Genomic DNA, 12,146 nt, shown 5'->3' with positions numbered 1-12,146 from the left:
GTTCTTTACTGACCATAATTTTCCCTTGTCTGACCGCTTGCATGATGACAAGTTTTTCTCGCCTGAATGATCTGAATCTAGGATTACAGGGACTCTCTTGAGGCTATGATTAAGAAGTTGGAGCTCTTTTCTGTCTGTATTAACAAGGACAACACACAGGTCTTTCCATCATTCTATGATTTGTGTGCAAATTAACTCAAGCTTACGGACAATGTCAAATGTGATATAGCGAAGCACCTGAGTGAGCTGGGTGAGTAATTATGCAGGTAGTTTCCCGAAACGGATGACACAAACAACTGGATTCCTTATCCCTTTCATGCCCTGCCTCCAGTCCACTTACCGATATCTGAACAAGAGAGCCTCATCCAAATTGCAACAAGCGGTTCTGTGAAAATGTTATTTAATCAGAAGCCACTGACAGATTTCTGGATAGGGCTGCGCTCAGAGTTTCTTGCCTTGGCAAATCACGCTGTTAAGACACTGATGCCCTTTGCAGCAACGTACCTATGTGAGAGTGGATTCCCGGTCCTCAATAGCATGAAAACTAAATACAGGCACAGACTGTGTATGGAAAATTATTTAAGACAGACTCTCTCCAATACAACCAACATTGCAGAGTTATGTGCATCCATTCAAGCCTACCCTCATTAACCTGTGGTGAGTTATTCACAATTTCTGATGAACAAATAAAGTTATACATGTAAGATGGCTAAATAAAGAGAACAATTATTGATTATTATATTATTATTATTTGTGTCCTGGTCCTATAAGAGCTCTGTGTCACTTCCCACGAGCCGGGTTGTGACAAAAACTCACACTCATTATTATGTTTAATAAATGTATCGTACAGTATGTGTGGCAGGCTTACAATGATGGCAAAAAGCAACATTTGAGAGTGAGCTGACCCTGGTGCTAGAGGGGGTACGCAGCTGGAGGTTGAATGTTTGAATGGGTACGGGACTATAAAAAGTTTGTGAACCACTGATCTACACTGATTGAAGTGGATTTAACAAGTGACATCACATGGATTGGTGGCCCCTTCACACACTGGTCTCATGACAGTGTTTCAGGAGACAGGAGTGATGAGCTTTTAGTCAGGCATACTCATGTGAAAAAATGAAAAGCAAAAATGTAACGTTTGGTTCCCTTTTGACACAATTTTTACATGCTGTATAGAGTTAGCAGCACTTCTTTACATGTTCAATGTAGGCTGAACTGTACATCTGGCAAGAAACAACTTCCCTGAGAGAAAACAGCCTATGTGGTATCGATATTGTTCAGAAACGGTTATTCTAGTGTCAAAATTGACTACAAAGTGTAAATAGGATAATTTTGGTCATAAAGTCAGTCTCGTTCAAAACTGAGTTTTGTAAATGAGTTCGTCATGACTTGAGAGTTTGGTATTGATTTCAACAATGCTCACTTGCCCACTAACACGGGATACACATCTGCAGCAATTGCACTCTATCCAATCCAACTGCAGAATACACAGACAGTGTGACAGACTGCCCAGCAGCGCAGCGGATCAGACTTTGTTAACAGATTTATTCTTAAATGGATTCAATCTTTTTTTTCCCTCATCAATCTACAAACAATACCCCATAATGACAAATCGAAGACAGGTTTTTAGAAATGTTTGTACATTTTTGCAAATACATTTACATAAGTGTTCAGACCCTTTGCTATGAGACTCAAAATTGAGCTCAGGTGCATCCTGTTTCCATTGATCATCCTTGATGTTTCTATAACTTGATTGGAGTCCACCTGTAGTAAATTCAATTGATTGGACATGATTGGGAAAGGCACACACCTGTCTATATAAGGTGCTACAGATGACAATGCATGTCAGAGCAAAAAGCAAGCCATGAGGTTGATGGAATTGTCCGTAGAGCTCCATGACAGGATTGTGTTGAGGCACAGATCTGGGGCAGGGTACAAAAACATCCAAGAACATAGTGACCTCCATAATTCTTAAATGAAAGAAGTTTGGAACCACCAAGACTCTTCCTATAACTGGCTGCCCGGCCAAACAGAGCAATTGGGGGAGAAGGGTCTTGGTCAGGGAGGTGACCAAGAACCCGATGGTCACTCTGACAGAGCTCCAGAGTTCCTCTGTGGAGATGGGAGAACCTTCCAGAAGGAAAACCATCTCTGCAGCACTCCACCAATCAGGCCTTTATGGTAGTGGTCAGATGGAAGCCACTCCTCGGTAAAAGGAACAGCCCGCTTGGAGTTTGACAAAAGGAACCTAAAGGACTGACATACCTTGAGAAACAAGGTTCTCTGGTCTGATGAAACCAGGATTGAACTCTTTGGCCTGAATGCCAAGTGTCACGTCTGGAGGAAACCTGGCACCATCCCTACGGTGAAGCATGGTGGTGGCAGCATCACGTCTGGAGGAAACCTGGCACCATCCCTACGGTGAAGCATGGTGGTGGCAGCATCATGCTGTGGGGATGTTTTTCAGTGCCAGGGACTGGGAGACTAGTCAGGATCTATGGAAAGATTAACGGAGAAAAGTACAGAGATCCTAGATGAAAACCTGCTCCAGAGCGCTCGCGACTTCAGACTGGGGCGACGGTTCACCTTCCAACAGGACAACGACCCTAAGCACAGCCAAGACAGCGCAGTATTGGCTTCAGGACAAGTCTCTGAATGTCCTTGAGTGAACCAGCCAGAGCACGGACTTGAACCCGATCGAACATGCCTGGAGAGACCTAAAAATAGCTGTGCAGCAACGCTCTCCATCCAACCCGACATAGCTTGAGAGGATCTGTAGAGAAGAATAGGAGCTCCGCAAATACAGGTGTGCCAAGCATGTAGCACCATACCCAAGAAGACTCAAGGCTGTAATGCTGCCAAAGGTGCTTCAACAAAGTAGTGAGTAAAGGGTCTGAATACTTATGTCAATATATTTATTTTAATACATTTGCAAACATTTCAAAAAACAGTTTTTGCTTTGTCATTATGGGGTATTGTGTGCAGAGTGATTTTGGAATAAGGGGGTAACGTAACAAAATGTGGAAAAAGTCGAGAAGTCTGAATAATTTTCCAAATGCACTGTACCTAAGTCAACATATCTCACATTTAACTTGATAAATACTGCATCAGACACCTGTGCTAGATGTAAAATTGTGCGACTAAACCATACTCTACAAAAACGTCTCAATTAATGACAGATTTATAGAGTTCTCTTAGATTCATTCGGACTATTTTGAGGAAGTGATACTGGCTTTGTTCCTATGGTGTCTCATGGGGGACAAACATCAGTAACTGCCACCTAACTACACCCCAAGACAAAAATCTTGTTTTCTTAGTGAGCAACAGAGAAATAGATGTGGAATCAGTGCGTTCAGATGCTCTTTAATAGAAGACATTTCCACATGTTGACAGTCGTCTGTATATTTTAAGCAGGGCCTATAATTTTCAGTTCATATTTTAACGTTTCCACGGCAACGTAATGAAAGCTTCCTTGTGGTTGTTGACTGTCAGAACCTGGCCGAGTGGAAATGAAGCATTTCTCACTTTCTATTTTCTGTCTCTCATGGTCAGTGAGTTGTGCCTGGTGTCATCCAATCATGTGGCTGGCTAGGCACGTCCAAACTCCCTCCCAGTCCCAGACTGAACTCTTCACTTTACTTTTCCCAGTCCCCCTCATTCTGACTCACTCACTGCAACCATGGCAACCGGCTTCTCAAATGGCCTGTTTAGTATTTGCAGCAGTAGACTATTTTACTCACTGTGTCAGACTCAGCTACCTTTGTTCAACACCACGTATTCATGTCACTTTATTACCAAAATGTTCATATTTACACTTTGTAGTAAATTTGATACTAGATTAAATGCTTCTGAACAATATCGATGCCACAAAGGCCATTTTCTCTCAGATAAGTTATTGCCTTCAGTTGCGCTTTAAGTTCAGCTTACATTTCTGTTTTTCATATGAGTATGCCTGACTAAAAGTTCACCACTCCTGCCTCCTGAGACAACTGTCATGAGACCAGTGTGTAAAGGGGTAAGGTGTGTAGATGAAAGTGAGGGGCCAGGGTAATGAAGGATTTGTAAGCCTTGAGACAATTGAGACATGGATTGTGTATGGGTGCCATTCAGAGGGTGAATGGGCAAGACAAAAGATTTAAGTGCCTTTGAATGGGGTTTGGTAGTAGGTGCTAGGCACACCAGTTTGAGTGTTTAAAGAACTGTAATGCTGCTGGGTTTTTCACTCTCAGCAGTTTCCTGTGTGTATCAAGAATAGTCCACCACCCAAAGGACATCCAGCCAACTTGACACAACGGTGGGAAGCAGTGGAGTCAACATGGGTCAGCATCTCTGTGGACCGCTTGACACCTTATAGAGCCCATGCTAAGACGAATTGAGGCTCTTCTGAGGGCAAAAGGGTCATTCCTAATGTTTGGTATACTCAATGTATATTGTTCATAGAAAATTCAATAAATTATAGTCTAGGAAGGTTTTACTGTAGTAAGTATGGGAGTTAGTGTGAGGATACATTAGCTGCCATGTATAAGACATCAGTGCAAGATATAACTCATTTCAGTGAGTGTGGCAGGCTGCTAGGAAGAAAAGAGAGGAATGAGAGATAGAGGGAGAGAGAAAAGATGAGGTAAAGGATGACAGAGCGTACACGGTAACACACAGTAGTCATTTTCATAAGCCAGGCCCTAGGGCAGTAGTACCACATGCTGTAATGATGACTAGGAAATACCATTACACGCAACAGGCCTTCCTATTCAGAGTGTCCTACATTAAAATGGGCTACCTAGAACCATAAAGGGTTCTTCGCCTGTCCCTCTTTGGTTTGTGTTTTAACTTTTTGCTGCAACGTACTGTAGATTCCTTTCACCAAATGGTTCCTAAAGGGTTCTTGATGGTTCTTCATTTGTTGAAAACGTTCTACATGGAACCAAAAAAGGTTCCCAAAAGCACCTCCTTTTCTAAGAGTGATACAGAGCCAGCGGCGTACCTGGACGACAGGATGACCTCCAGTGGGGGCTTTGACCGCTCCCCTGCTCCCCTCTGTCTCATAGTGGGCTCGGTGATGAGGCTTGGGCTGCACGTCAACATGGAGCTCGTACTTGTCTGTATGGCTGGGGACAGGCCATTCCAGAGGGGGCAGAGAAGAAAATGGGATGCTACAGGAAATAAGATATGGAAAAAAGGGTTAATTGTCTGTGATTAGGCTTCCTAAAGCGTGGCTCCTAATGTAGTCATATAACTGATACAATGTAATAGACACTAAATCTTATTCATAATATGGGTGTGTCCCTGGTTAGGCAGAAAGTATTCCACTGCACCCTTTATCTATACAGTACAGGCTTCCTACACCATTCACCTGCAAAGGTTGGGGACCAGCTGCTTGGTCCAGATGGGAGGGATCACAAAGAAGGACTCCGCCCCAGTTTTACTCTTAACGTCTTGCTCACAGGACACCAGGTAGTTGACCTCCCTGTGGTTCTCTGGGTAGAGGGCGTACGCCTGGTTGGCCGTCTTCACTACCTTGGTGGGGACCAGACCAGGCTGGACAGTGCCGTAGCCGTTCATGGCCTCAGCCATACTGTTGGGGGTCCCGTAATGGGCACTTGCGTTCTGTTGGGAGAGCTCCCCGTGGCCCCCGTGTGGGGAGGGACTGCGGGAACGGATCCCAGTGACCAGGCTGGGATTCCTGTACATGTCGTAGGTGCGCTTGCCCTGTGGCGAGGTGGAGCGGGATCCTGGCCTAATGGATGGGGAGGGCGAACGGGGGCCGAGGCAGCCCTCCTCAGTACGGGGGGAAGTGCCTGGGGATGTGCGGGGGGAGCCGGTGTGGATGTTCTGGAAGCGGGGGCAGAGGTCTCCGGCCCCGGTCTGGCCACTACTTGGGGACACGCAAGGGGAGGCCCAGGGGGAATAGCTCTCCGAGTGCCAGCTGGTGGAGGAGTTGCTGCTGGCTGGGCTCAGGCACTGGGGCTCTCGGTATACCAGGCTGTCGTGGCCAGGGACGGTCAGAGTGGGCCGGGGACTGATGTTCAGAGGGTGGTTCTGTAGGGAGTCTCGTCCATGGCTGTAGAGCTCACGTGATGGAGTGATCTCGATCCTGGGGCTCAGGGCGATACCCCCAGGCCTGGTGTGGTCCAGGTAGTTTTTAGCCTCCAGGTGTTCATAACCAGAAAGGCTCTCTGGGTTGTGCTCGCTGCACTTGATGTCATAGGGGGAAGTCTCCTCCAGGGGGTATGCCAGATGAGATGCAGCACTGAGGACTCTCAGTGAGGAGAGATTTGGCTCATCTGCTGAAAGGTAGATAGGGAACAAGGAAGAGAAATGATCAGAAGAAAATATATTATTTATAAACGGACTTTCCATTGTCTGTAAAATTACTGAAGATATTACGTTTTCTCCGAAATCACACATCTTACAAAACTTTGGATCCATGTTTGCAATACACATGAGAGCCACATTAAACAGAAATGATATGTTCTTTGAATTCAACAAACAACCATTTCAAATAATAATGTTGTCAATCATTTTTATTCAATCCTTTTGATCAGTTTGATTAACAATCATTGAAAACAAAAGGTTTAGGTGTGGAAACTATTCACATCATCAAATGGGGCCCCTTGTGACTGTTAGAATATTTGTAAACATTAAAGCATGCACATAAAACAAATGACAGATTATGTTTTCCAGTTAGAAAGTGTGTTGAAACAAGCTAGCCATGATTATACAATGTATACAGACATGCAGAGCAAATGCAGGATCAATTGTATAATTTTTGTGAGAAAAAAAATCAATTTCCTTTTAGTAATGTTTACTAGAACTATAAGTGGAAGGAAAATCGCATTCTGTCAAAATCACATCGCTGTTTATTTGTTTTCAATGACGCCACTGCATTTAACGTTTTACGTTGAAAAGTAATATAAGCATCTAAAATGTGAAAATCTAAAATGTGAAAAGCGCGCGGAAGACTTGACAAGCCATTGGACAAACCTTGATCTTCCCCGGGAAAGTTGTTGCAAGGTGGTTCATATTCAAACAGGTAATCAAACTCCAACTCATCTTGGCAGTTTACTTGACTCAGTTCTTCTTCCAGCCCTAACTCACTAGGGTCTTTTCTGTCGTAAAACGAGCTCATCTGTCTTATTGAATCAATCTACTTATAATAAAAATTAAAGGAAGCAGATATTTTGTATAATCAATTATGTTACTCTGGCAGTTCTCTTCATCCACGAAGGCCTTGCGATGTCAGAGGCCTTGACGGAGGTGGATAGGCTATGATAGAATCTTCACTTGCTCAATTGAAGCGGTAATACGCCACTGATGCCTCAGTAAAAAAAAAAACTGCGAAAAGAACGAGCAGCGAGTGCAACGTAATAGCAGCTAAACTTCCTCTTTCAAACTAAACCTCATATAGAGAGATAAGGCGTGTCTATTTTCATATAGAAGCCCTAAATAAATACGGTGCAAGGTGTCAAAGGCGGAGTGATCACGCCTCCCTATGATCATTGACAGAACAGCTGCAGGTGCACAACTTCATAGTGATGAGTTGCATCAGTGGTACAGTTGATGTGCTGCTGCCCCCGGGTGTCTGGCACCAAGCAATTACGCATGGTATATAGGGATATCTTACTGTAACTTTTAATACAAACTAAAGATATGCCCAACTAGAGCCGCCTTATATAGCCTACAGTATGAACGGATGTTAGACTGGCTTACTGGATGAGCATTAGAGCATTTTCATCCATTTTCACCCATCATCCCAGATGCTGTATCAATGAGTCAATAAATATTTAAATTATGAATAATTACAACAACAAAAAATAAGTTCACTGGTATGGTCTATGTTCTAATGAATGTATTACGTACTAATAAATGTTTATACCAGACCCTTTATAAACTACATTTGACAAAGGCATTTCTAAAGCTGCCATTGGTTCATTACATGTAAATCCAATGGAAAAAGCTTCAGGATTCGACTGTTTAGGTGGAAAGGTTTGTGACACTCTAAAAACAAAATATTCCTGGAGTATATTTTCGGGGTTCTTCAAATTGAAACTGTGGGGGAAGCTCTATAAGTTCTTTAAAGAACCCTTTTTAATGGTTCCTCAAGAGAACCTTTTAAACACGCTTTTGGGGTTCATTTTTTAACTACCCCCCCCCCCCCCCCCCCCCCCTATTATTATTATTAATAATACGCAAAACAATAACACAATCTTTTAGTTGTCAGTGTTTATTAGGATTTTAGTGGCATAGCAGAATAAAAAAATTAACTCCCAGCAGAGCCCTAAGTCCAATGGGTATATCCTCTGGAGTGTTGATGTTAATGTGTTGATGTTCTCCGTATCCATAGCCAGAATGATTTTGCAGTGCATGGTGATCGAACAGGTTTCCTGTTATATTCATCAAAGGTGTAGGCAGTGGGTGAAATCTGTGAATCCAAAAAAATAGTAATTATAAAGATGTTTAACAAAACCTGCATATGACAGTATTCATACTTTGGTTTTTGTGGTAAATGTGAATGATTGTTTTATTTTTATAATGGTTTCATACACATACCTTGTCCATAATGTAGGTGAGGATGGTACATGTGATCTGCATAACATACCAATACTAATTGACATACCTTTGTGTGCCTCCTTGTCTGTATGCCTTCAGACACAAAAGTGAGCAGTTCAGTCATCCGCACCCAATACAGCTAGCCTTCAACATGTTCTTATAGCCTACATATTCTTACCTCTTTGATAATTGATATCCATTGAATTGTGTCCATTTTCTGTTTTAGAAAGATTTGCACAAATATAAAAAGATAGATGGTATCATCATAAAACACTATCAATTTAGATCATATAGGGGACAAACCTTACCTTAAATTGAGGAGATCTTTACATTGTTCGGATAAGTGCCTGCCTCTGCTGTCCTTTCAAATTTAAAATCAAATGTTTTAGTTGGGCAGTTAGGTTCCTGCAAGAACCCCCACCAACTAAGGAGGTTCCTCGATAAACCCCACCTCTTATGGGGTTCTTGGAAGAACCTTTTGGGGGTCATTTTCCGTGCCAAGAACGCTAAGGTTCTTCTAAGAACTATGAGCATCTTAGAAGAACCCTCGTTGAACCTCCATTTTTTTGAGTGAAGGAAGTACTGTAGACTAGGTTGAAGATACCCAGGTCAGGACAACCTAATAATTCCATGAGGAAGCTTTTAAAAAATAAACAGATTCATGGGACCAATGTCGTTGCTAACCAGCATCGCTGGTCCCATTGTTTAGAATTCTTCCTAATGTATGCAGAGTTATGGAATATTAGAATCCTCTTGTAGATAGGCCGCCACTCGCTATACGTAACCAAGATGACACTTAGTGGGTTGTACTCATGAAACAGCACAGAATGTACCTCTGTTCAAACTGCACCTCCCAGGGTGCAATGTGCTCAGTCGGATCGTACTAAAAAACAACATTATGTGGTCCAAAACCAGGGCCCGCATTCATAAAGTATCTCAGATTAGGAGTGCTGATCTAGGAGTGCTGATCTCAGTTTAGCATGTTCGATTATAATAAATATGATTAAAAGGACAATGGGAACTGATCCTAGATCAGCACTCCTTCTCTGAGACGCTATATGAATACGAGCCCTGATTTACATTGAATTGAGAGAGCCTGACTTCTGGTCCCAGATCTGTTTGTGCTGTGGCATGACAATGACCATAGGAGTTGATTAAACAGCACATACATATCTAGGATCAGGCTAGAGAAAGTTTTCAGATTATTGTAATTTAAACCCCAGCCTGCGCTCCTTGGTGTCTAAACATGTTTTTTAATAGGATACTTAATATTTGTGATAAACTTGACAGTGGAACAACACCATTTGTAGTTATTACACCTGCAAACCCTAAAGTATCAGCTATTACAGTACAACCATTGTTATAGACTTGTAATAACGTCTTGTAATAACACCATACCGCAATAGCTATATTGTAAAGGTTTACAGCAGAAGTCTGAAATATGTGTGGGTCCTACTCCTAATTGCTCTTAGCAACAATAACTGAAAAAGAGTCCCATGCTAAAATTGGGTGCAGCCTAATAATGCCTTGATAGCAAAAAACGTGTGAAAGGGCTTATTAATGAAATACACATTTTTATAATTTGTTACATTTATTAATCCCCAACCAAACTGATAAATAGCCATGCATACCTTACCTGAAAGTCTCTTGCCTTGGCATTGTCATCATACTGAACTCCCAAAGACGGTCAACATACTGAACTCCCAAGGACGGTCAACATACTGAACTCCCAAGGACGGTCAACATACTGAACTCCCAAGGACGGTCAACATACTGAACTCCTAAGGACGGTCAACATACTGAACTCCCAAGGACGGTCAACATACTGAACTCCCAAGGACGGTCAACATACTGAACTCACAAGGACGGTCAACATACTGAACTCCCAAGGACAGTCAACATACTGAACTCCCAAGGACGGTCAACGTACTGAACTCCCAAGGACAGTCAACATACTGAACTCCCAAGGACAGTCATCATACTGAACTCCCAGCCTACCCAGTCAACATACTGAACTCACAATGAATAATGCAAATGAAATAATGTCCCATCCCATACGCTTTAGGTAACAGCTAACAATGTCTATTATACATCTTTACCATTATAGTATTATAATGAATTTTGATACATTACTGCCCATTATAGAGTCATTAATGTTATTTTAAGAATGAGGTTAGCCTACTGGTAATAGATGTAAACTATTAGAATTATAACCTGAAGCGTCATATTCATGTGACTACAATGACGTATAACCCCTACATTAGCCTACCTTACACGGCGCTATAGTGTTCCCCAATGGCTGTCCTGGGGGCATGTAATAGCGAATCATCGCCTGGTAGGCTATAGGTTGATCAACTCACGGGCGTCAGTTATTTCCCAAACCACTAACTGTACAGATATACCACATACGTTAGACAACTAACGAGTCCATAAACCCTATTTTGTCGAATCTACAATGTAAAATTACATGTACATACGTCCAGGACTAGGCTATTAGGCTACTCGAAAATCAATAGGGTTGATAAATTACCAGATTATCACAATTCAGCACGCGGCATCCATACCTTGATCCATCGACCTCATGTTGTGGTACTGTGCCAAGCTCCAAGATTCTCTAAACATTTGGAATACAGTAAAAATTATTATAAAAAAATATTATCCTATCATAGCAATAGAAATCCACTCGCGTAAAAGGCAAAATAAAAATGAAGTATTAGACGTCCAATAGTCGTTTATAAATTCAGAAACATGGAACTAAAATAGACTCCAGCAAGCTATAGTTGAACTTCTTTTCCTTGCTCTGAGGATTACTTGAGTATCAAGAGCGGGTTCCTTCCCTGCTCTGGGTGTTTATAATGGTCCAATGCTGTAAAATAACGGGATTCCCTCAGTGTTTCCTCCTGTTTATGCACTTCGCCATGGAAACCTGGAGCGGCTCCATCTCTCGGAGACTCAGGGCTTTCCTGCAAAGCCCACGCTCAGGAATCCATGACGTCTCCGGCTCATGCGCCAAGGCATTTCTGCGGCTTCTCGCAGACAGTGGCACACAATAACTTCATTGTAGGGATGTGAATAAATTACTGTAGGACAGAGGCAAAAACAATGAAAACAGTATGTATACTATATACAGTACATAAATGTTTTAGGCTACACAATTGTAATGTTTGATGGTCACTTTACTGTAACTTGTACCTTTTAATTGAGTTGTAAAAATCAGAAGTAGTCATATAGGCTTTTCACTTAATTACAGTCTGGTTTTGAACCTGTGGGATATGTTGCTGGAAATAAAATTAGGCTATTGGTTGGCTTGCTTGTCATGTCAAACATGGAATCTTTTTGAGGAATTCTCAGTTTCACCCATTCAACTTTCTATTGGATATATTCTATTCTAATATAAGACGAAAAAAAGTTTGAAATCATGGACTGCTAAATTGACCCCAGCAAACATTTGCATTGCAAATACATGTGGCATATATTACCATTAGACATACATATTTCGCAGGGAAGTATCTAATAAAAAACAGAAGATTATTTAGGCCTTTTTTTTTTTGCACCTTACATGTGAAATTATCTCCAATGGACTTTACATTTGGAGGAAT

General features: G+C 42.0%; 1 protein-coding gene across 4 annotated transcripts in view; it reads right to left on the bottom strand.

Moving 5' to 3' along the window:
* The window catches only part of LOC110532618 (nuclear factor of activated T-cells, cytoplasmic 2), a 52,714-nt gene extending 41,056 nt beyond the window's left edge, over nt 1-11,658 (bottom strand). The window contains exons 1-3 of one of the 4 annotated variants that reach the window (XM_021616674.2): nt 11,112-11,658; nt 5,351-6,284; nt 4,982-5,150 (exon numbers count right to left, since the gene is read on the bottom strand). In XM_021616674.2, the coding sequence (XP_021472349.2) occupies nt 4,982-5,150; nt 5,351-6,284; nt 11,112-11,169 (1,161 nt within the window). In that variant the 5' untranslated portion in view covers nt 11,170-11,658. Of the gene's footprint in view, nt 1-4,981; nt 5,151-5,350; nt 6,285-6,981; nt 8,113-11,111 lie in introns of those variants that run through there. The other 3 variants (XM_021616671.2, XM_021616672.2, XM_021616673.2) reach the window with 3 other exon arrangements.
* Between the last annotated feature and the right edge of the window lie 488 nt (nt 11,659-12,146).

Source organism: Oncorhynchus mykiss, chromosome 9 (genome assembly GCF_013265735.2).
Source record: "Oncorhynchus mykiss isolate Arlee chromosome 9, USDA_OmykA_1.1, whole genome shotgun sequence".
NCBI classification, from domain to species: Eukaryota; Metazoa; Chordata; class Actinopteri; order Salmoniformes; family Salmonidae; genus Oncorhynchus; species Oncorhynchus mykiss.
The sequence above is the reverse complement of the archived record's forward strand: the minus strand, read 5'-3'. Positions and strand labels throughout refer to the sequence as shown.